Below are 21,469 nucleotides of genomic sequence, written 5' to 3'. Positions count from 1 at the left end.
TTAAATCTGAGACAGCCGGCGCGCGCGCGCCCTAGGAGGCGGGGACGCGCGCGCCGGCCGGCACAGCGGGAGACAGGAGCGTGGAGAGGTGAGGCGCCCCCCGGGGCCGAGGTGACAGCAGCGCCGGGTCCCCGACTATGGACACCGGCTGCTGCATAGGGCAGGTAGCGGTCGCGGCGGCGGCCCGGAACGCGGGACGCCGCCGCGGCCGTAACACTTTAGCTATACAATTAAATCTACGAATGAAAACTGCTCATCTCCTGTATTTTCTGTGTATACAGGCCTTAGCTTATTATAATCAATATAGTGCAGCTAATAACTAGTTTTCTAAGATGTTCTATTATTTATAGGCTTACTGTTGCTGCTATGTTGATGACATCATGGTCTGGGTTTTAATCACATTCAGGATCCTTGCATAAAGTACAGCAGCCAGGAAATGATTGCAACTATCCTATAAGGAAAGAGGCAAAATATATCTAACATTATGTAAAGGATATACTGTGTATAGTGAGATAACAGCTGTAGTATTCTAGATATCATGTGTAGGTTTGGACATTGGTTATTTTTTACATCTTATTCACTTCCTCACTATCAATCCTCTGCCCTTACACTTATAATGGAGTCATCAGGACTAAAAACACTTCTCCTGACTCTTTCTTCTGATCAGTGGGAATCTCAGCAGTGAAACCCCGGCCAATCAAAACTTTTGACATATCCTTGTCAATGAGCCTTTTCAATGAGATTTTGGAGACCAAGATTGAAAATATCCAATCCCACATCAGATACATTCATTGCACCTATAGAAATCAGTAACAAAGCAGTTTAGGTCAGTTTGTCTGTAAGACATCTTTCTTACTCAAGGAACAAGCTACATCATTAGAGATGAGCGAACCTGCCAGATTTCTGGTTCGTACGAACCAGAAATCTCGGCATCTGACTCCCGCTATCTGCCGGCTCCGTGCAGCGGGTGGATACAGCCTATGCTACCAATCAGAAATCCGGCAGGTTTGCTCATCTCTATACATCATACCTTTATTCAGACTCTAACCAAAAAATTGTCTTCTTTAAGTGAATCTGTAACCTGGAAAACCCTTACCAAACGGTGAAGACTTAATGGGGTTATCCAGAGCAACCATTAAAAGTGAGTGAGGAAGCAAGTAAGCCTCCTAAAAATTAGGCCAGACACTGCATGGCATTGAGCACACAGAGAACCATTAAAAGTGAGTGAGGAAGCAAGTGAGCCTCCCCAAAATTAGGCCAGACACAGCATGGTATTGAGCACACAGAGAACCATTAAAAGTGAGTGAGGAAGCAAGTGAGCCTCCCCAAAAATTGGAGTGAGTCCAGGGGCTGGGATATTTAGTGGACACGAACCCGGGTGCTTACAGCTAACTGGCTAGGCCACCTGTCAGTCACCATCAAGGGTACACCTGATGCCTCTCAACTGGGGTTGGTAAGGCCCCGGCCACGGCTAGACAAAAAAATAAATAGTTGGCTGATTGGCGGGGGCGCGATCGGCGGGCCCCCGGCAACCAGTCCCGCTCCTTCGCAGACATCATCTAAGGAAGGTAGATGGTAATGGTGAAAGGCCTAGTCAATCCTGCCTTCAAAAAGGCTACTACAACATCCAAGGAAGGAAAGAAGCTACAGGTAAAAGGCCTGGTCAATCCTGCCTTCAAAACGGCTAAAACATCCAAGGAAGGTAGAAGGTGCTGTTCATCAGTTTAAGCACCGCCTGTTGGCGCTTACCCACGGCAGTGCTGCTGTGCCTAAAACTAAAATAGCCGGATTATGGCTAGATTTAGCCTCACACCCTCATGCAGTTGTGCGTAAGAGGCATCTCTTTGGAGGTAGGGATGAAGAATGACAATACAGTCTTCTTAAGAGGCCCCAGAATTTGAACGAATACACTTTCAATCCTTTAATCCGTCATGGTGCCGCTCGGGGTGTTCAGAGCGGGGTCCCGCCGGGACCGCGCTCTGAACGGCGCTGATCCCGGCTGACACGTGCAGCCGGGCAGTGCCTCTATTAGCCGGCGCGGGTCCCGTTGCCGCGCCGGCTAATTAAGCCTCTAAGTGCAGCTGTCAAACCTGACAGCTGCACTTAGAGGCTTAGGTAAACACATCCCTGGTGTCTAGTGGGACGGATCTCCCCCCCGCGATGCGATCGCGGGGGGGAGATCCGTTCTTCTGCCCGTGCCGGGCCTCAGCGTCGGAATGACGCTGATCCCGGCTCGGCAATAGATTGCTATGGCCTGCAGCAGGCCATAGTAATCTATGACCGATCTAATCGATCTTTGCTGTGTATATACACAGCATTGATCTCTATGAGAGATCAGTGCTGTCTATATACAAGTCCCCCAGGGGGGCTTCTAGTTACAGTAAAAAAAAAAAAAAAAAAAAGTGTTTTTATTAATAAAAAATCCCCTCCCCTAATAAAAGTCCAAATCACCCCTTTTTCCCATTTTATAAATATAAATTAATAAATAAATAAACATACTTAGTATCGCCGCGCGCGTAATCGCCCGAACTATTAATTAATCACATTCCTGATCTCGCACGGTAAACGGCGTCAGCGCAAAAAAATTCCAAAGTGCAAAATTGCGCATTTTTGGTCGCATCAAATCCAGAAAAAATGTAATAAAAAGCGACCAAAAAGTCGTATATGCGCAATTAAGGTACCGATAGAAAGAACACATCATGGCGCAAAAACTGACACCTCACACAGCCCCATAGACCAAAGGATAAAAGCGCTATAAGCCTGGGAATGGAGCGATTTTAAGGAACGTATATTTGTTAACAATGGTTTGAATTTTTTACAGGCCATCCGATACAATATAAGTTATACATGTTATATATCATAGTAATCGTAACGACTTGAGGAACATGCATAACAAGTCAGTTTTACCATAGGACGGACGGCGTAAATGCAAAACTCACCGAAATCAAAACAAATTCGGTTTTTTTTTCAATTTGACAGCGCAAATGATTTTTTTCCGGTTTCGCAGCATATGTTATGGAAAAATAATGCCTGTCATTGCAAAGTACAATTGGTTTCGCAAAAAATAAGCGCTCATATACGTCTCTAGCTATGGACTCAAGCGCTATGGACTTTTAAACTTAAAATGGAATAAGCAAAAGCGCAAAAACGAAAATAGGCTTTGACCTTAAGGGGTTAAAGAGTCTCTAAGAGAGGGCAAGTGCGGTTGCCTGTCTATTAAAAAGACCTGGTCAATCCTGCCTTTAAAATGGCTACAACAACATCCACAGATTGTCTGGTACGAAATGAACAACACAAGGATGCTAAATTAGGAACCACCATTATCTCTGTCTGTTCCTTTGAACAGTGGCGTGTATCTTGGAGATACAATAGATGACCAGACAGCCCTGCAAAATAGCACTTGAATTGAAGTCGATTTAATTTCAAAATTCAAATTGAAGATTAGAAAAAAAAACCATAAAGATGCCATTACCGGCCTTTAGATGAGGCAGGCGTGGAACCTCCCAAAAATTAGGCCTGACACAGAAGAGTACCAAGGGGCAGAAACCGCCATGAGGTTCCAAAAAGGGAACACAGGGAACCATTCAAACACAGGTAGCATATGGACCACCCAAAAACTTAGCCTGACAACACTGACCCAGATCAAGATCGACAATACAATCATCCAATTAAAATTATTACTAATGATTATGGCTAGATTTAGCCTCACACCCACATGCAGTTGTGCATGAGAGGCATATCTTTGGAGGTAGGGACGAAGAATAACAATACAGTCTTCTTAAGAGGCCCCAGAATTTGAATGACGACTACACTTTCAATCCTTTAAAGAATCTCTAGGAGAGGGCAAGTGCGATAGCCTGTGTCAATCCTGCCTTCAAAAAGGCTACAACAACATCCAAGGAAGGAAAGAAGCTACTGGTGAAAGGTCTGGTCAATCCTGCCTTCAAAACGGCTACTACAACATCCAAGGAAGATAGAAGGTACTGATGAAAGGACGGCAGAGGACACCCGTAACATGACATGGTACATGTGTGAGGCTGCCGAGTTGCAGAGCCGCCACAAGGTTCAGCCCCTTGTCACACGCAACCAAGCTCACTGCTAATTACTAGAGATGAGCGAACCTCGAGCATGGACAATCCGGGTCCCGAACTTTCGGCATTTGATTAGCGGTGGCTGCTGAAGTTAGATAAAGCCCTAAGGCTATGTGGAAAACATGGATATAGTCATTGGCTGTATCCATGTTTTCCAGACAACCTTAGAGCTTTATCCAAGTTCTGCAGCCCCAGCTAATCAAATACCAAACGTTCGGGTTCGGATCGACTCGAACCAAAACCCGGTTCGCTCATCTCTACTAATTACACAGGGTAAATAGCAGTGAGCTTGGATATGGCTTCAATAAGAAATAAAGAAAAAATAAAATTAATAAATGTCAGCCTGTCAGCACTGTCAGTTGACAGGTGGGTGCGCTTATTAGTGACTGATGATGCCACCAGCTGCACTGAAGACCCGCTCTGACAACACGCTAGGGGCAGGGCAGCCCAGCACCTCCAAGTCAAAGTCAAACTCAAAATCCAATCAGCTTTTGAGAGAAGTGGTGAGTCGCTGCTAATTGCCCTGTGAAAGATGGTGGCATATACTATATAGCTGCAGTTACCCACAGATTGTATACGACAACCTCCAGAAACTAGTGTGACCTGTTCTGTATATTTTCTTATTTCTTCATTTATAACTGCAGTCACATCAAAGCTCACTGCTAATTGCCCTGTGAAAGATGGTGGTATATACTATATAATAATAATATAATAGTACTGAGGACTTCTTAGGGGTCTGTATGCAACACCAGCTGTCCCCTTTCTGCCAGCAGCCGATCACCACAGTGTGCTGCTAAAATCTTGGTAGCTGTGGGATACAATCCAGTAGTGGCTGCACCTATACACACTCTGTGACACTACCTTTACTCTGTGCAAGCAGTTGTGAACTTAGATAGGCCTTGCGTATGAAATACAGAAATCAGGAAAAATACTTGTGGTCCCACTAGTTTTGAGGGTCCGTGGGATACAATCCAGTAGTGGCTGCACCTATACACACTCTGTGATAGCCCCTTTCAATGAGCAGTGAAGTTCTATGCAGGTGTACTACAAATCCCAGCAATACAATGTAGTACTCACTAGTTTTGGGGGGCTGTGCGATACAATCTGGTAGTGGCTGGACCTATACACTCTCTCTGACACCCTCTTCCAATGAGCAGTGAAGTTCTATGCAGGTGTACTACAAATCCCAGCAATACAATGTAGTACCCACTAGTTTTGGGGGGCTGTACGGTACTATCTGGTACTGGCAGGACCTAGATACACGCTGTGATACCCCTGAAGTTTAAAAAAAAGGTGTACTACAAATCCCAGCAATACAATGTAGTACAGCAGCACCACCAGCCCCAAAATCAAAAAAAGAGTACACTGAGCATTTCTTAGGGGTCTGTATGCAACACCTAATGTCCCCTTTCTGCCAGCAGCCGATCACCACAGTGTGCTGGTTAGATCGTGGTCATCAGTCAGCCAGCAGTCTGTAGTAATACTATTAAAAACGATTTGAAGCCCTGAAAAGGTCTGTTTGTTTGTATTGCTAGTATTCCCTGCCTGCTGGAACACTAAATCCAGGGGTGATTCTAGCCTCTCTGCTGCCCGAGGCGAACTATAGGATGACGCCCCCCCCCCCCCCGGTCAATCCGCCCACATTATAATCCACTACTGCCCCCCCCTCCCCAACTGCTGTCCACAATAAACATAATGTTTGGTCCCTTGCTGCACAGAGGATGTCAGGAGAGGAGGGGGCTGATCTTATAGGGGAGGTCACAGCAGCACAGAGGAGGTCAGGAGAGGAGGGTGCTAATCCTATAGGAGAGGTCCCAGCAGCACAGAGGATGTCAGGAGAGGAGGGTGCTAATCCTAGAGGAGAAGTCCCAGCAGCACAGAGGATGTCAGGAGAGGAGGGTGCTGATCTTTTAGGAGATGGTCCCCCTCTTCCCCCCTTATAGATGGACCCCCTCTTCCCCCCCTTATAGATGGTCCCCTCTCCCTTATAGATGGTCCCCCTCTCCCCCCCCCCCTTATAGATGGTCCCCCTCTCCCCCTCCCTTATAGATGGTCCCCCTCTCCCCCTCCCTTATAGATGGACCCCCTCTTCCCCCCCTTATAGATGGTCCCCTCTCCCTTATAGATGGTCCCCCTCTCCCCCTCCCTTATAGATGGTCCCCCTCTCCCCCTCCCTTATAGATGGTCCCCCTCTTTCCCCTCCCTTATAGATGGTCCCCCTCTCCCCCCCCCTTATAGATGGTCCCCCTCTCCCCCTCCCTTATAGATGGTCCCTCTCTCCCCCCCCCTTATAGATGGTCCCCCTCTTTCCCCCCTCCCTTATAGATGGTCCCCCTCTTTCCCCTCCCTTATAGATGGTCCCCCTCTTCCCTCTCCCTTATATATGGTCCCCCCCCTGCACAGCAGATAAAACAAAAACAAAAAACAGCACACAACTCACCTGCCATCCGTTCCCCCGTCGAGCCTCTCTGGTCTGGTCCCGGCTGATGTGCGGCTGCCCGGGGTGTCCCGTCCTGTCCCCGGCAGCGCGCGCATCAGAGAGCTCCCCGTGCGCCTGTGGCTGTGACTTCCAGTGCACAGGGAGCTCTCTGATGCGCGTGCTGCCGGAGACAGGATTGGACACCTCCGGCAGCCACACATCAGCCGGGGGACTAAAGGCTGCATTCCCATGTTCCGTGGAATGCCGGTACCGGAGACCCCCGAGCCCGGACAGCATCTGTAATTAGATGCTGGGAGCGGGGGAGACTGTATTCATAAGCGCCGCGCTGTAGTAACAGCACCGCGTGGCTGATTCATTACACCGCGGCGCTTATGAATACAGTCTCCCCCGCTCCCAGCATCTAATTACAGATGCTGTCCGGGCGCGGGGGTCTCTGGTACATGGTACAATCAGTGGCGGATTATAATGTGGGCGGCCGCCCGAACCGCCCATATTATAATCTGCCACTGAATGCCGCCCCTAGGGGCGTAGCTAATGTCTCTTGGGCCCTGGTGCAAGAGGTCAACTTGGGCCCCCCCTTTCTCGATGCTATTGGTATATATATATATATATCTCAAGACTGATATTACCAATAATACCAGTATACAGGAAATATTATCACCGCCATACTGTTACTAAACAAATCCTGTTTACTGAGACCAATATTGCCAATATTACCAGTACACAAGGGGAAATATTACCGCCACACCACAACCATCACCACCATATTGTTACTGACCAAATCCAGTATACTAAATCCAATAAAACACAGTACCAGATAACAAGTAACAAATAATACCACCTCATAGTGACTAACACCACCACTGCTACTGAATATAATCCTCTGTACATAGACCAATATCACTTCATACAGTCATATAGAGGTGGACGCACTGTACACAGGATCTATACACCATATACATTACAGTGCAGTTATATCAAGTGACTCACAGGGGACGTCTTCACTGATCGGAGTTCTTCCCTTTTCATCTTCTCCATCTGTTGTGGGCGATTTTGAGAACTTCTCTGGGCCACGAATCCACAGAATCTGCCAGACAGACATATTAGGCTCCTCACACTGACACCATCATCTCTCTAAAAACTGCACATCTGTACTGTCCCCTTTACACCCTCATTTAGTAGGTAGCCCTGACACTATGTGACCCCCCTTAAAGTACATGCCCCCCTCTGTGCATGCCCTATTGTATACACCCCCCATGTAGTCCACCTTATAGATGGCCCCCCAATGTTTCCCCCTTATAGATGGCCCCCTGTGTTGTCCCTCTTATAGATGCCCCCCATGTTATCCCCCATATAGATGGCCCCCCATTTTATCCCCCTTACAGATGCCCCACATGTTGTCCCCTCCTCCTGCCCCTTTATCACCATACTACTACCCCTTTCATCCTCCTGCCCCTCCATCATCATACTACTACCCCTTTCATCCTCCTGCCCTTTCATAATCATACTACAAACACCTCCATCATAATACTACCACCCCCTTCATCCTCCTGCCCTTTCATCATCATACCACTACACCCTTCATCATCCTCTTGTTCCTTAATCATCATACCACTACACCCTCATCATCATACCACTACACCCCCCATCATCCTCTTGTTCCTTAATCATCATACCACTACACCCTCATCATCATACCACTACACCCCCCCATCATCCTCTTGTTCCTTAATCATCATACCACTACACCCTCATCATCATACCACTACACCCCCATCATCCTCTTGTTCCATCATCATACCACTACACCCCCATCATCCTCTTGTTCCATCATCATCATCATACCACTACACCCCCCATCATCCTCTTGTTCCATCATACCACTACACCCCCCATCATCCTCTTGTTCCATCATCATCATACCACTACACCCCCCATCATCCTCTTGTTCCATCATCATCATACCACTACACCCCCATCATCCTCTTGTTCCACCACCATACCACTACACCCCCCATCATCCTCTTGTTCCACCATCATACCACTACACCCCATCATCCTCTTGTTCCATCATCATCATCATCATACCACTACACCCCCCATCATCCTCTTGTTCCATCATCATCATACCACTACACCCCCCATCATCCTCTTGTTCCTTCATCATACCACTACACCCCCATCAATCTCTTGTTCCATCATACCACTACACCCCCATCAATCTCTTGTTCCATCATCATACCACTACACCCCCCATCATCCTCTTGTTCCATCATACCACTACACCCCCATCATCCTCTTGTTCCATCATCATCATCATACCACTACACCCCCCATCATCCTCTTGTTCCATCATCATCATCATCATACCACTACACCCCCCATCATCCTCTTGTTCCACCACCATACCACTACACCCCCCATCATCCTCTTGTTCCACCACCATACCACTACACCCCCCATCATCCTCTTGTTCCATCATCATCATCATACCACTACACCCCCATCATCCTCTTGTTCCACCACCATACCACTATACCCCCCATCATCCTCTTGTTCCACCACCATACCACTACACCCCCATCATCCTCTTGTTCCATCATCATCATCATCATCATACCACTACACCCCCATCATCCTCTTGTTCCACCACCATACCCCCCATCATCCTCTTGTTCCACCACCATACCACTATACCCCCCATCATCCTCTTGTTCCATCATCATACCACTATACCCCCCATCATCCTCTTGTTCCACCACCATACCACTACACCCCCATCATGCCCTTTAAAACAAAAAAATCTTTACTCACCTGAATGGTTCCTCTAGTCTTCTTGTCAGGCGCGCTGGCGGGCTTACCGCGGCTGGGGGCGGGGCTTCCAGCGGAGGGGGCGGAGCTTCGCGGGACCTGTTTTTTTGCCCTCAAGATGCTCCCAGCCCCGCAAGTCAGCCAGGGGCCGTCCCAGCCTCCTCTTGTGATCGCAGGCAAAACATTGCTTGCGGTCACAAGAAGGAGTGGGATGGGAGCAGTACAGTGGCAGTACAGTAGCGGCCCGGTCGCGGCGACCGCTGCGACCGTGGTAGCTACGCCACTGAATGCCGCCCCCATGATAACAGCTGGTGGCGCCGCCTGAGGCAGACGACTCAGGTCGCCTCATCATTGCGGCGCCACTGACTAAATCCTACACTGACGCTCTCCCTGAGAAGCAGCAGCTCTGTCCCTAATCTCTCACAGCATGCGTCTGAAGCGAGCACTGCCGGCTGCACGTTTTATATGGCAGGGTCATCTGATCTGGCCAACCAATCGCTGCTATCGACATGTATGGGTCCCACGTGATCGCAGGATGTACCAAAGAGTCTCCTGCATATTTATTGGCTGAGAAATAGCGCCCAAACTTACAGGAAACGGATGATGAGATTTTCTCGAGTATCGCAAGATGCTCGTCCGAGTAACGAGTACCATCGAGTACCCTAATACTCGATCGAGTACCAAGCTCATACGAGCATGCTCGCTCCTCTCTATTAGTAATGTACAATGTACTTACACCCAATGGCAGCTATGCATAAAGCCCTGCACACAAGCTAGATGTAAATATTAAGAAAAAAAATAGTATGGTGCCGTGTTATTTACCACCATATGTAGAATATTATAACCTGATAAATTGTATGTGTCCATATGTTTTGTGTCTTGTTATTGCAGGCTGCTGCAGCATACATGGTCATAATGAGAAGAGAAACACGTAGGGCAGAATATATCATTTGTGACTTTTTTTTTTTTACACATTCTTCCAAGCTTTTACTTTGAGGCCAATTTATCAAGGTTTGTATGTAAGTTTTCTGGAGCAAGCCTCATTGTAAGCATAAATGTGTGGTGTTCTGTGGTTTAGTCACTCACGCATTTTATGTACACACATAATTGCTAAGTAGGACCACCCACTTGACTACTTAGCCAGAATGAACAGAGATTTACATGGATACATGAGCAGTTATTTTCTGGACTGCGGTTCCATTTGACCCAAGATCACTCTTCACAGATTTGCACGCTACTATGACTCCCCACGTTCTACAATACTGTGAACCACACCAACGTCTCCTCTTCTGTACAGGATATCCTCATCAGCTAGTCTGAGGGGCTGGTGGACTGAGCAGGGACATCCCACCTTCTATGTCTTGCTATACCTGTGAGGCCTAACTAGTGTAAAAGTCTTGCTTTGGCCATGCTACCAAATAACCCCTAGGTGGCAGCAGGGCACATAATACATATTACATGTCAAACACGAACAGACATTGCCGATGGACAACTGCAATAGAGAAAACTAACATAACAACAATAAGGAACAATATGGGGGTTAATGTGTCCGACAAACATGTAGTGCTAAAAATTCATGCAGTGGAATTTTGTAATTACACCCACTACCAGTGATCCCAGACATTAATCTATGGTCTATAGTGATTGTAGCAACTAGGCTTTTAGTAGTAGGTTGGGGTTATCCAATTTGACCCCCACAATATTAATGGGGAGTGTAATCAAATATCAGCACAGGGTCTGGTTTAGCCCTTTGGCCTGCCACCAAGTACACACAATGGCAGGAATAGCCCAGCAATGCTATAAAGTGATTACTCCTTCATCTCCACTAGGGAGGCTAAAACTACTTTGAAAAATATAAATTAAGAAAAACTACCTCCAAATGGTACCAAAAAAAATGTTACATCCCCCACAGCATAAAGAATAAGGCTTTACACATCATTGCAGACAAAAAAAATCTTGAAAAAACAAAAACACCATCACCGAAAACTGCTTCAACTGCATGGTTAAAAACAGTTCTAAAGTAATACTAGGAGACACAAAAAGTAGGGTGGGCACCACCTACCATCAAAATCAAAATAAATGTGGGTGCAGCCGACCACCAGAAATAACTACAGTAATAATAGACTTTATTGAAAACCGGTTTTCAATAAAGTTTATTATTACTGTAGTTATTTCTGGTGTGCGCCTGACTTTTTTTGCCCCATTTTTCTCCTGTCCCTCTCTCCATTCTCATTGTTTCATATATGGGGTAGTTGGCTGCACCCACATTTATTTTGATTTTGATGGTAGGTGGTGCCCACCCTACTTTTTGTGTCCTTCTCTCCATTCCTAAAGTAATACTATTGACACATATCTTGCATCATTACTCTTTGCTTCAGCGCCATCTATTGATAGTACTTATAACTGCACTGTACTGTATTCTAAAATTTTAAAGGTGCAGAAACGACAAATATTGGTGCGTATTAAGAAATAGAAAATCTAAAGAACATTCAAGCATAAATATACGTACACAATAAAAAAAAAAGCCCACCTGTATATTTGTGTATAGGTAGAAAAAAGTCCAAGCACTCACCGGATGAAATGATCTATTTGTGCGTTTATTCAGACATCACAGGGAGGGAGCGGTGACAGGGGTGCGGGAGCGTGTAGCAGACAACTGTTTCGCGCCTCAGCGCTTTGTCAAGTCTTACATAAGACTTGACAAAGCACTGAGGCGCGAAACAGTTGTCTGCTACACGCTCCCGCACCCCTGTCACCGCTCCCTCCCTGTGATGTCTGAATAAACGCACAAAGAGATCATTTCATCCAGTGAGTGCTTGGACTTTTTTCTACCTATACACATCGTACTGCTCTTGTCTCTGTTTGAGCACCGCGGCCATTGATCAGTGCACCTTCTTAAGCCCCTTATCCGACTCCAGCGCACAGCCACTGTTTGAGCAGTATTCAGACAGTGCCGGCACCTGTATCTTCCTTAATACACCCTTATATTTACTACAGTGAATCTGGTTTAGACCAGTCTAGAATAAAGTTGGGGTAAGTGGTGCCCTGCCCCCTCTTTCTCCATTAGCTAGTTTCTATACTAGCCAGAACAATATGGAGTTGGACACTGGACTCCTGCAAAGAATCTATGATTTATGCAGCTGAGTCCTATCTTGAGTTAGCATTAAAATTAAAGAGAATCTTTCAGATGCAAATCAGGTTTCCAACTACTGACACTGATAGATAGCAGGGCCAGGAGACACATGGTACCTTTTATATATTTGTCTATCCTTCCAGAAAGTAGATAAATGCTTTTATTCTCCAGTGCAAAGTATGGAGATTTGGAGTAGGAGTGAGGAAAAATTACAGCCCTTAACACTCATTTTTTCTATGTCCTGGAAGCACAATCAGATATATGAAAGGGACCATGTGTCTCCTTGACCTAACAGCTATCTAACAGTGTCAGCAATTTGAAATCTAAAGTGTAAAGTTATGTTCACACAGACATAAAAGCCTCATAAAAAACATGTGCTTTCAAGATTCCTTTAACTTCAATGGGAAATGCTCAAACATCACTAAAAAGGTGATGCGTTACTTTTTCAGAGCGAATCCGCTTGCCACTTACACTGAAATCAATAGGAGTTTAAAAAATGCCTGAAAAAAAGCTTCCAAAAACACCTGTACTTTAAAAACCACATGTGAAAACGATACTGATTTGCAAGCTATTTTCCTAGGTGGCTTGTATAGTAACCGTGGTCTTTACTAACAGTGTGAACATAGGGAGTTTTTCAGAGAAAGGAGATTGATCACAGGCTTTGAGCGGAAGGTGTACAAGTCTGAAAACTGCAAGCACTTTAAACTGGGCCTAGAGCATCATGGCTATCAATTCATGCACCTATTCCAAGACTTGTATCCTGCAATGGACATAGCAACTAAAGTATTGAGAGCGCCTTATTTAACCCACTTGAAGCCAATCAGTAAAGATCACATCGGTAAAGTTATTTCAGGGCTAGTACCAGCATTAACAAAGCTAGAGAAGAGAGCACACTGCCCCTACATTCGGCTTCACTTTGATGAAAGGGTACCTTCTCATATCAGCTATTGGACTATGATGTATTATTGCAAAGCCGTGTCACAGAACAGCCGCTGTCTGTGAAGTTTACCCTGGCCGATACTGCAGTACCGACCAGATGAACTTCATTTCTTTTGAAGTTCCGGTGTGCCCCTGTTCCAATTTACCATAGCTGACAATGTAAAGTGTGGTCAGGGCCGCACTTTACATAGTCTGCACTGTCAAGTTTGTGAAGCCACTATTGAATGAATAGCAGCCGCACAAAATTGACATGTCAGTTTTGCGTGCGACGACATAGAATCCCAGCCGGAGTGAATACTGTGTGAATACACTCCATACAGGATTCCATAGAACACAATGTCATTAGACATTTTCAATAAATAGGAGCCAGTGATGCAAACTGCAACAACAGACATCATTTTTTGAAAAATACGTTGTGTGAATGTGGCCAAGGACTGGCTTCACAATCTAATATTGCATGAAAACACAGCAATTTTCCCACAGGGGAATAAAGATATTTTTTATACTTCTCACTCTTTCTTTGCGTTGTGAATTCTGGATAAATGGATTCCTAGCTAAAGTAATGTGTGATGTAGCGATAGGGGTCGCAGAGGTTGCCACTGCAACCTGACCCTCACGCTAGGTGGTCCCATAGGGCCCCCTCACCACCTCCTATCACTCTCCAGTTCTCCCAAATCAGTTTTGATAATGAAAGACGGTTTGGGAAAACTGCAACCAGGAGGCCTACAGGCTGCTCTCTCTCCCTATTCAGTTGTATCAGCAATCACTAATACAGCTGTATAGCTGATTTCTGGCAGGAGACAGGGAGCCCTGTGCTCCGTCTCATAACCTTACCACTTCTGTGTAATGAGGAGCAGAGCAGCGATTTGTTCTGTCCCTGTACACAGCAGCCAATCTCAAACAGAGGAGGCAAGAGCACCTGAGAAAAGCAGGAACCTGGAGAGGGGAGATTATCCCTAGAACTACAACCCCCATTATGTCCTGCTGACAGTTCATGATGGAAGTTGTAGTTTTGCAGCCTGTGGCTCCCCAGGTTGCAATTGACTTCTATCAGAGAACACATCACCTGTGAATCACTGTATATAACTGGTTATTCTGCTGCTGACTGCGTCTGATGGGGGGAGACGCCAGGCTAAAATTTTTTATTAGGGTCCATGAGCTTTGAGCTACGCCCCTGGTCTGACTAAGTCCCAAGAACTTTATTATAGTACATTGAGTCTTCTCAATGTCCAGCATCTGGCTGGGGTGGAAAAGTAAAAAAAATAAAATCACCAGGTTGTGCCCTTTCTGATAATGTCCATCCCATCTCATAAGGGTTAAAAAACTGTCTATCAATAGGGTGGCTGCAATAGAATCCTGTTGAGAAGATACCAAAGTCCTGAGTCCTTCATAAACGCTGCAAGGCAATGGATATGTAGTCTGGATGCCTAATTGCTTAAAACAGTAGCAATGAAGAAACTAAACAGTAGTGACAGAGGAGATACCAAGGTCACTGCAATAGTCAGGATCAGAGTAATAGTGATGTATTAGTTGGGCAAGAACATTGTTTGACTAACAATGCATAGCTATAGGAGACACAGATGGGTGCAATTTAGAACGCAGGAATAAAGTAATTGTCGCTGCCACCCAGTACAGCATTGCCACCCAGGACAGAAATGCCAAGAGTTTCTGTTCCCCTCCATTCAATTTCTATTAAATCTGTTTTTTGCAAACAATGCACTTGCTAAACAATAGCATAACAATAGTTCTGTTCAGCTAATTCGTAGTTATCCTTATGAATAACAAAGTAACTTTTAATAAAATAACTTTAAACTCCACACAATTGACCTGTCCATTATGTGCACATGCTCAGTAGTTCTGGATATTTACAAACACCAGCACACTCATCCCACTGGCTTCTGATTGTTTATCTGTACCGCATATACTGCAGTTGTCTATCTATACTGTATATAGGCAGACAGCTGTTTATAAGCAGCCAGAGGGCAGAGGAGGTGGTGCAGCATGAAGCCCATTCTCCTGCATATTAGGAGAATGGCTGAAGAGAATTATGTAAATAATACACCAATCTGTTCAGCATTTCTGGCACTAGTTTACGCTGCCCTAAGGGTATGTTTACACTGAACAGATTTGGCGGAATTCCCCCTACCTCAGTGTGACACTGTTTCTCTATGGGAGGGCTCGCGTGCCGCCGCATGCGTTGCTCTATGCTCAAAGAATTGACATGTCAATTCTTTGCCCGAAGAACGGTGGGAGTGGAGGCATGCAAGCCAGAATTCCCCCACATTTGCTCAGTGTGAACATACCTTAAGGCAGCATAAACCTTGCGACACATTTTTCTTTAAGTTTCCTATAGCAGCTTTTTATTTAAGGCCGGAATATCACACTTGTCTTACATAATCCTCTGGCAGCTCACAAGCAAGCTGTAGAGACGCAGACCACTACAAAAATCCATGGGCATGTGAGCTGCTCATGCTCTCTCTCACTCCTATCTATGCCAGTTCAGTGTCGGGGAGGCCTCCTTCCCACATACTCGGTGAGAGTGTTGCAGACCCATAAAACTGCCTGTACCCTTAATAATTCTGGTCCATTGAGTTTTCCAATGAACCAGTCCATCTGTGATTTCAGTTAATATATGTGCAAATAAACATGACACTCAGTCGCATTCCTTATATATATATTCTTTATTTTTGTTAGACTGCAAAGAGTTTGACACACGTATTGGCGGTTCGGTAGAGCTGCGTTTGGATGGACAGTGCTTTGGAGAGGAACACTGAACACTTTCATGCTGTGCATTTGTCCGATGAGGTTTTTGTGTAGACTTGTTTCTCCCTGAGAAGGATGACAGTGCCCATATGTTCCCACCCTCGATAAAAGCAGATGTTCTGGATATTTTATATTATTGGGGAGAGAGAGGGCTTGTTGTACGGGTTAAGTTGTCCACAGTTGCATTGTCAGCTGTAGACACTGTGCATTGTGTAGTTCAATGCAACATACTATGTCTGGGGTTTAAAAAATATTATAGTAATACAAGAGGTTTATGCTAATTCTGACACAGCCTCTCTTTTGTTAGCATATACCTATACTACATAGGGTCAAGCTATATGACCTAGGTATATACAAGGGAAGAGTAAAATATCCATAAATACTTATGTTCATGAGTCTTTCAATGTGACCATGTATGAGTTTAGTTACTATCATATAACCAGTACAGAGAAGAAAAGGTGGTACATTCAACATCCTCACTGTTCCCCTCAGATGCCGTCATGTAAACAGAGGATGAGCCTGCTGAGTTACCCCATTATATACAGTAGAAGCAGCAGTGGTAGGTAACTGTAGGAGTAGCAGCTGGAAGAACGGGAGGATCTGAAGAGGTAAAATGTTCTATTACTGATAGCACCTAAACTCTTACAAAGTCAGAAAATACCCTCAATAAATAAATGACCTTGTACACGAACGAATAAAGCAACAATCATCTCTCTCTCACCAATAAACAGAGAATGGTTAAAAGATTAAAAAGAAACAAGTCCCTTTCTTCTGTCAGTCAGGTTACGTGTCTAATCCTCAATGCCTCCTTAGTTTCCGACTTCAAAGTTTCCTCTCTTGTACCACTGCATGTCCTTTACTCGGCGGATAGACTGAATCTGGGGCTGGTTGGCTCCCCAGTTGTTCCAGTGCTTGTAGGGTCCAAATTCCATTAGGTATTGGTATCCTCTGTAACCAGGGTACTGGTATCCAACCCATCTAGATAAGCACAATGAAAAATCAGTCATTGGATGCATTACTAAATTACCTGATCTCCAATACTCAACCCATCTTCCACTGTGTCTTTATTTATAATTAGCAATCCCCCCCCCCCCAAATAAAGCGAATTAGTTTTTTTAAACATCACATTCTTTTTTTTATAAATAGGTAAAATACTAGATTAGATAACGCTTTACACTGTACTGTTGTGTATAAATGTATTTAGCTAGTCCACCTCTAAACACTTACGTTCCACCAAGGACCTGGACACTAGCAACTCTATCCTGGAATCCATAGGACCACAAGCTGGGGATATCTTCATCACAGACTTCCATTTTCCTGCCTTCAAAATTGATACATTCATAGAGGGAGATCTTATAATCCTGAGTGTCCTTTAATTTAAGAGATGTTCATGTTACATTAAGTCAGCATAAGAATTTATAGTATACCTTATAGTACGCCTTGTATAAGAATAATAGAATTGGTACAAAGTCTGTCTGTGGTGTCTCAGGTCAGCCTCATTAACTTTACTGGCACAACTTACATACAGTTAGGTTGCTGTAGTTGTTCTTGAATTCCAAAAAATCTTGTTAGATAAAAGAAAAACTCCTAACCCAATATTGATCCTTCTCTAAAAAGATTCTAATAAAAATCTAATAATCTACTTTATTACAAATTCATCATATAATTTTAACACACTCTATTGCAACCACTTATTAGGGACCACATACTAAAAATACTGTCCTCTTCCTGGTGCACATTTTAATACTCCACTTTCCTGGGAGAGAGGGGCCCCTTGTTATTATAGTTGAGACTGACCATGTGCATTTTGTCCCTTCCCTAGTAAAATCATTGTGTGTGATTGGTTGCTATGGGTAGTTTACACCAGTTTCTATTTTATACCCTTTCACACAACTGTCTTTGGGTGTCTATTTTGGTCATGGAGAAGGGGATGGGGGCACTATGGTACATGCATCCTAAATTTACAAATTAGACACTAACCAAGAGAATAAAAGTAAAAATTTTTTCTTAAAACTAAGATTTGTGGTTGAGATCTTACCATACGAACTGGTCTTAAGGACATGATCCTATCAGCTCGGAAGCAGTTAGACCAGGAGTCCCAGCGGGGGTATTCACCTTTCTCCATAATGAACATCTCTCCAGTGAAATCTTTCTGTTCATAAGCGACCCATCTGTGAATGTGAACCATCAAGTGTCATACTAAATTGGTGCAACATTGCATCTATAGATGTGTCACTTCTGGCTCTATACTTTAAATTAAAATTAGTAGAGGCTCCCATGCTGTACCCCACTACCTACCACTCTCCATACAATGACAAATAAACTGTTGTATATGCAAATCCTGTATTTGCTATTCAGCTACTGTCTCTCTTGGAAATGCATGAATAAATTAACAACTGGGTGTAATTTTGCTTGTCTACAGAACATATCCCTACACACCCTGATATTATTCAATCACAAAGAATGATTGTGAAAGGCCCTACTTCAATAACATGGGACATGGAAACAACCAGTTGTCAGTTTATACAATTCCAGGAGGAATAAGAGAGGTATGGCACATCACAGAGGTATTGCTATTATATGGGGAATACAAATATCTACTAAAACACACAGGTAGGAAATGTTGACCAATCCCTTTGCACTTTTCATGCAGTTTTCTGCCTCTATATGCTATGTTGATAAAGCTTAAAGTGTTTGAAACTCACGGCCCAGCTTCAACTCGAATGGACTTCACTTGGTCAAAACCCCGGTCACACAAGTTTCTGCATTCGCTGCTAAATTCCACCCTACGGCCTTGGAAATTTTCATATTCGTAGCATATCAGCTGTAAATAGGAAAAAGAAAAATGAATACAAAACTTATGAGGATTTGACATTTATTGGCCTCCATAACTTTATGGAGGCCAACATTACACAGTCTGTAGAGAGCACTTTATGTGCCTACTAGTGTTGAGCAGACTTGCTGAACTGTCCAAGTTTGGCAACAGTCTCCTGACCAGAACACTCGACCTATAGAGTCATCCAGGAAAGTCTATGGAACAGTTTGACAAGTCCACTCAACATCAGTGCCTACATTTGGTAATATCTTTACTATTCTCCTTAGGATAGGGGATAACTATCTGATCATAGTGGGGACAGACTGCTGGGACGCCTGCAATTTTGAGAAGCGGGACCCAAGTCTCCAAATAAAACAGAGCCAGTCGTGCACTACCACCAACAATTCTCTATGGGAGCTGCCAGAGATAGCCGAATGTCAGCTCCCATAAAGAATGAATCAAGCAGCAGTGCACATGCACGTCCATCACTCCATTCTAATGTAAGATTTGGGTCCCTGTTTTTGAGGTTGCATACAGTCCACTATGATAAGATAGTTATCCCCTATCCGGAGAATAGGGGGTAACTTGTGGGAAAACCCCTTTAAGGGTGGAGAGAATACCCCTGATATATACTAACTAGCATAAATTCAATATTGTATATATTACACCATTTTGTTGTACATACCCTGTAATTCTGCAGACCAAAAGCAGAGTGGCTACCAATGCTTCCTTGAGCTCCGGTGTGAGACATCTTGGAAATCTTTTAGAAATCTGCAATAATTCCATTATAACAATTTGTAGCATCTAGAATGTTAACTTCTGACATCACATATTACAACAATGTTCAATTTTATCCTTTAAAACTTGCTGGTTTCTACAATTTATACCAGAGCGGTATATAGATGCTGGAAGGTATAGGCTAGCACCAGCTATATAGTGACTGAGGACCAGGGTATGATAATGAATCCAGATAATGTCTGCTCCTTCTTATATAGATTATGAGGGCAGGGACCGAAGCAAATCTCTGTACAGCATTCTGGGATATGATGGTGCTATATAAGCAACAAGAAATACATAAATAACAGGCTATGAATTGGGAATAGAGCAGGTCTGGAAAATGTTCCCCATCTGAAGTTAGTTGGGGGATCAGAAGCAACCTGAGAAAATATTACTTTACTGAAAGAGTTGTAGATGCTTGGAACAAACTTCCAGCAGATGTGGTAAATCTACAATAGCTTTAAACCTGCCTGGGATAAACATATATCTATCCTAAAATAATAAGAAGGGAATTACTAATAGGGCGGACTAGATGGACCAAGTTGTTGTTTTCTGCTGACAATCTTCTATATTACCCTGATGTGGAAATCACATTTGTTTGTTGTCCATGTAGTGATAATTGCATATAGGAAGGCAAAGAACGTTGCATTAGAATATAGGACCTGAGCTAAGATGCAAACCAGATCCAACAGCAATGTAGTCACCATTACTTCACCAAACTTCTATCAAGTTAAATGATGAGTGGGGGCTGAGGGACCAAGATTCCGAGAGATTGCAAGAACAAAGTGGTACAAGCACAAAGCATTGTATTACTTCAACTTCTGTTAGCATTTTTAGCAGGAGATATGTCTATAGACAGTTAAAAATACATAGCAAAGTTGGTGCACAGTATACAGAAGGGGCACAGTTGTACCTCTGTATGTTGACTGTGGGGTCTCAGCATAAGTACCTCCGACAATAAAACGTTTTGACAAGTGTATGGCATGTAAACAATTCTATAAAGTGACAGTGACTTGTCAGTGTTAATTTATAGTTATATAGCTAAAGTAATAAAAGATTTACAGAAAAAGGAAGTCAATGTCAGTTGTCATTAAAGAAAACCTGCCTCCTTCTCCTAATATGCTGCTCTGTTACCGATCACCACTCTGCTCTAAAAGCAGTCGTCTGGCTGTTATTTATAGTTTTAGTATATATAATTTTATACAGCATGTATACCCAATGGGGGAGATTTATCAAACATGGTGTAAAGTGAAACTGGCTCAGTTGCCCCTAGCAACCAATCAGATTCCGCCTTTCATTTTCCAAAGACCCTGTGAGGAATGAAAAGTGGAATCTGATTGGTTGCTAGGGGCAACTGAGACAGTTTCACTTTACACCATGTTTCATAAATCTCCCCCAATATCTCTATACAGCTAAACTATCTACTGTATCTATCTATCTATCTAGATGACTGCTTTTAGAGCAGAGTGATGTTCAGTAACCTAGACAACCAACTGTCAACAATGGGAGTAAAATAGCAGAATATCAGAAGGGGGCAAATTTCCTAAATAAATGTATTTGCAAACATATTTAAATAGATGTGTCCTCCAAGTTTTACCATGTTAGTTGAGATGGGAGAGTGGTATTTCTATTGAATTGTTTCTAACTTCTCATTTAAAATTTAAATAAAAAATTTAAAATTGCTTCCTCTTCTTTAAGCA

The 21,469-nt window shown here is 43.9% G+C and overlaps 2 protein-coding genes across 2 annotated transcripts in view; one reads left to right on the top strand and one right to left on the bottom strand.

Annotated features, from left to right (window-relative positions):
* Positions 1 to 21,469, top strand: part of CRYBA1 (crystallin beta A1) — a 57,443-nt gene that overhangs the window by 10,904 nt on the left and 25,070 nt on the right. The window lies entirely within an intron of this gene.
* Positions 16,086 to 20,990, bottom strand: LOC138768187 (beta-crystallin B1-like). Its single transcript, XM_069946331.1, has 6 exons — positions 20,683 to 20,990; positions 19,678 to 19,763; positions 18,883 to 19,001; positions 18,216 to 18,348; positions 17,405 to 17,547; positions 16,086 to 17,155 (listed from the first exon to the last, which is right to left on the bottom strand). The coding sequence occupies exons 2-6, from the start codon at positions 19,741 to 19,743 to the stop codon at positions 16,987 to 16,989; spliced, it is 630 nt and encodes a 209-aa protein (XP_069802432.1). The 5' UTR covers positions 19,744 to 19,763; positions 20,683 to 20,990; the 3' UTR covers positions 16,086 to 16,986.

This window comes from Dendropsophus ebraccatus, chromosome 11, assembly GCF_027789765.1.
Source record: "Dendropsophus ebraccatus isolate aDenEbr1 chromosome 11, aDenEbr1.pat, whole genome shotgun sequence".
Lineage (NCBI taxonomy): Eukaryota > Metazoa > Chordata > Amphibia > Anura > Hylidae > Dendropsophus > Dendropsophus ebraccatus.
This window is presented reverse-complemented; position numbering and strand designations above follow the sequence as displayed.

Bases quoted from the DNA above. Each gene is read 5' to 3' on its own strand.
- LOC138768187 (XM_069946331.1), bottom strand. From the start codon at position 19,743: ATGTCTCACACCGGAGCTCAAGGAAGCATTGGTAGCCACTCTGCTTTT. The intron at 19,002-19,677 runs GTATGTACAACA...TCCTATTTACAG, and splicing joins TTGGTCTGCAGAATTACAGG to CTGATATGCTACGAATATGA. The intron at 17,156-17,404 runs GTAAGTGTTTAG...GTGCTTATCTAG, and splicing joins GTCCAGGTCCTTGGTGGAAC to ATGGGTTGGATACCAGTACC.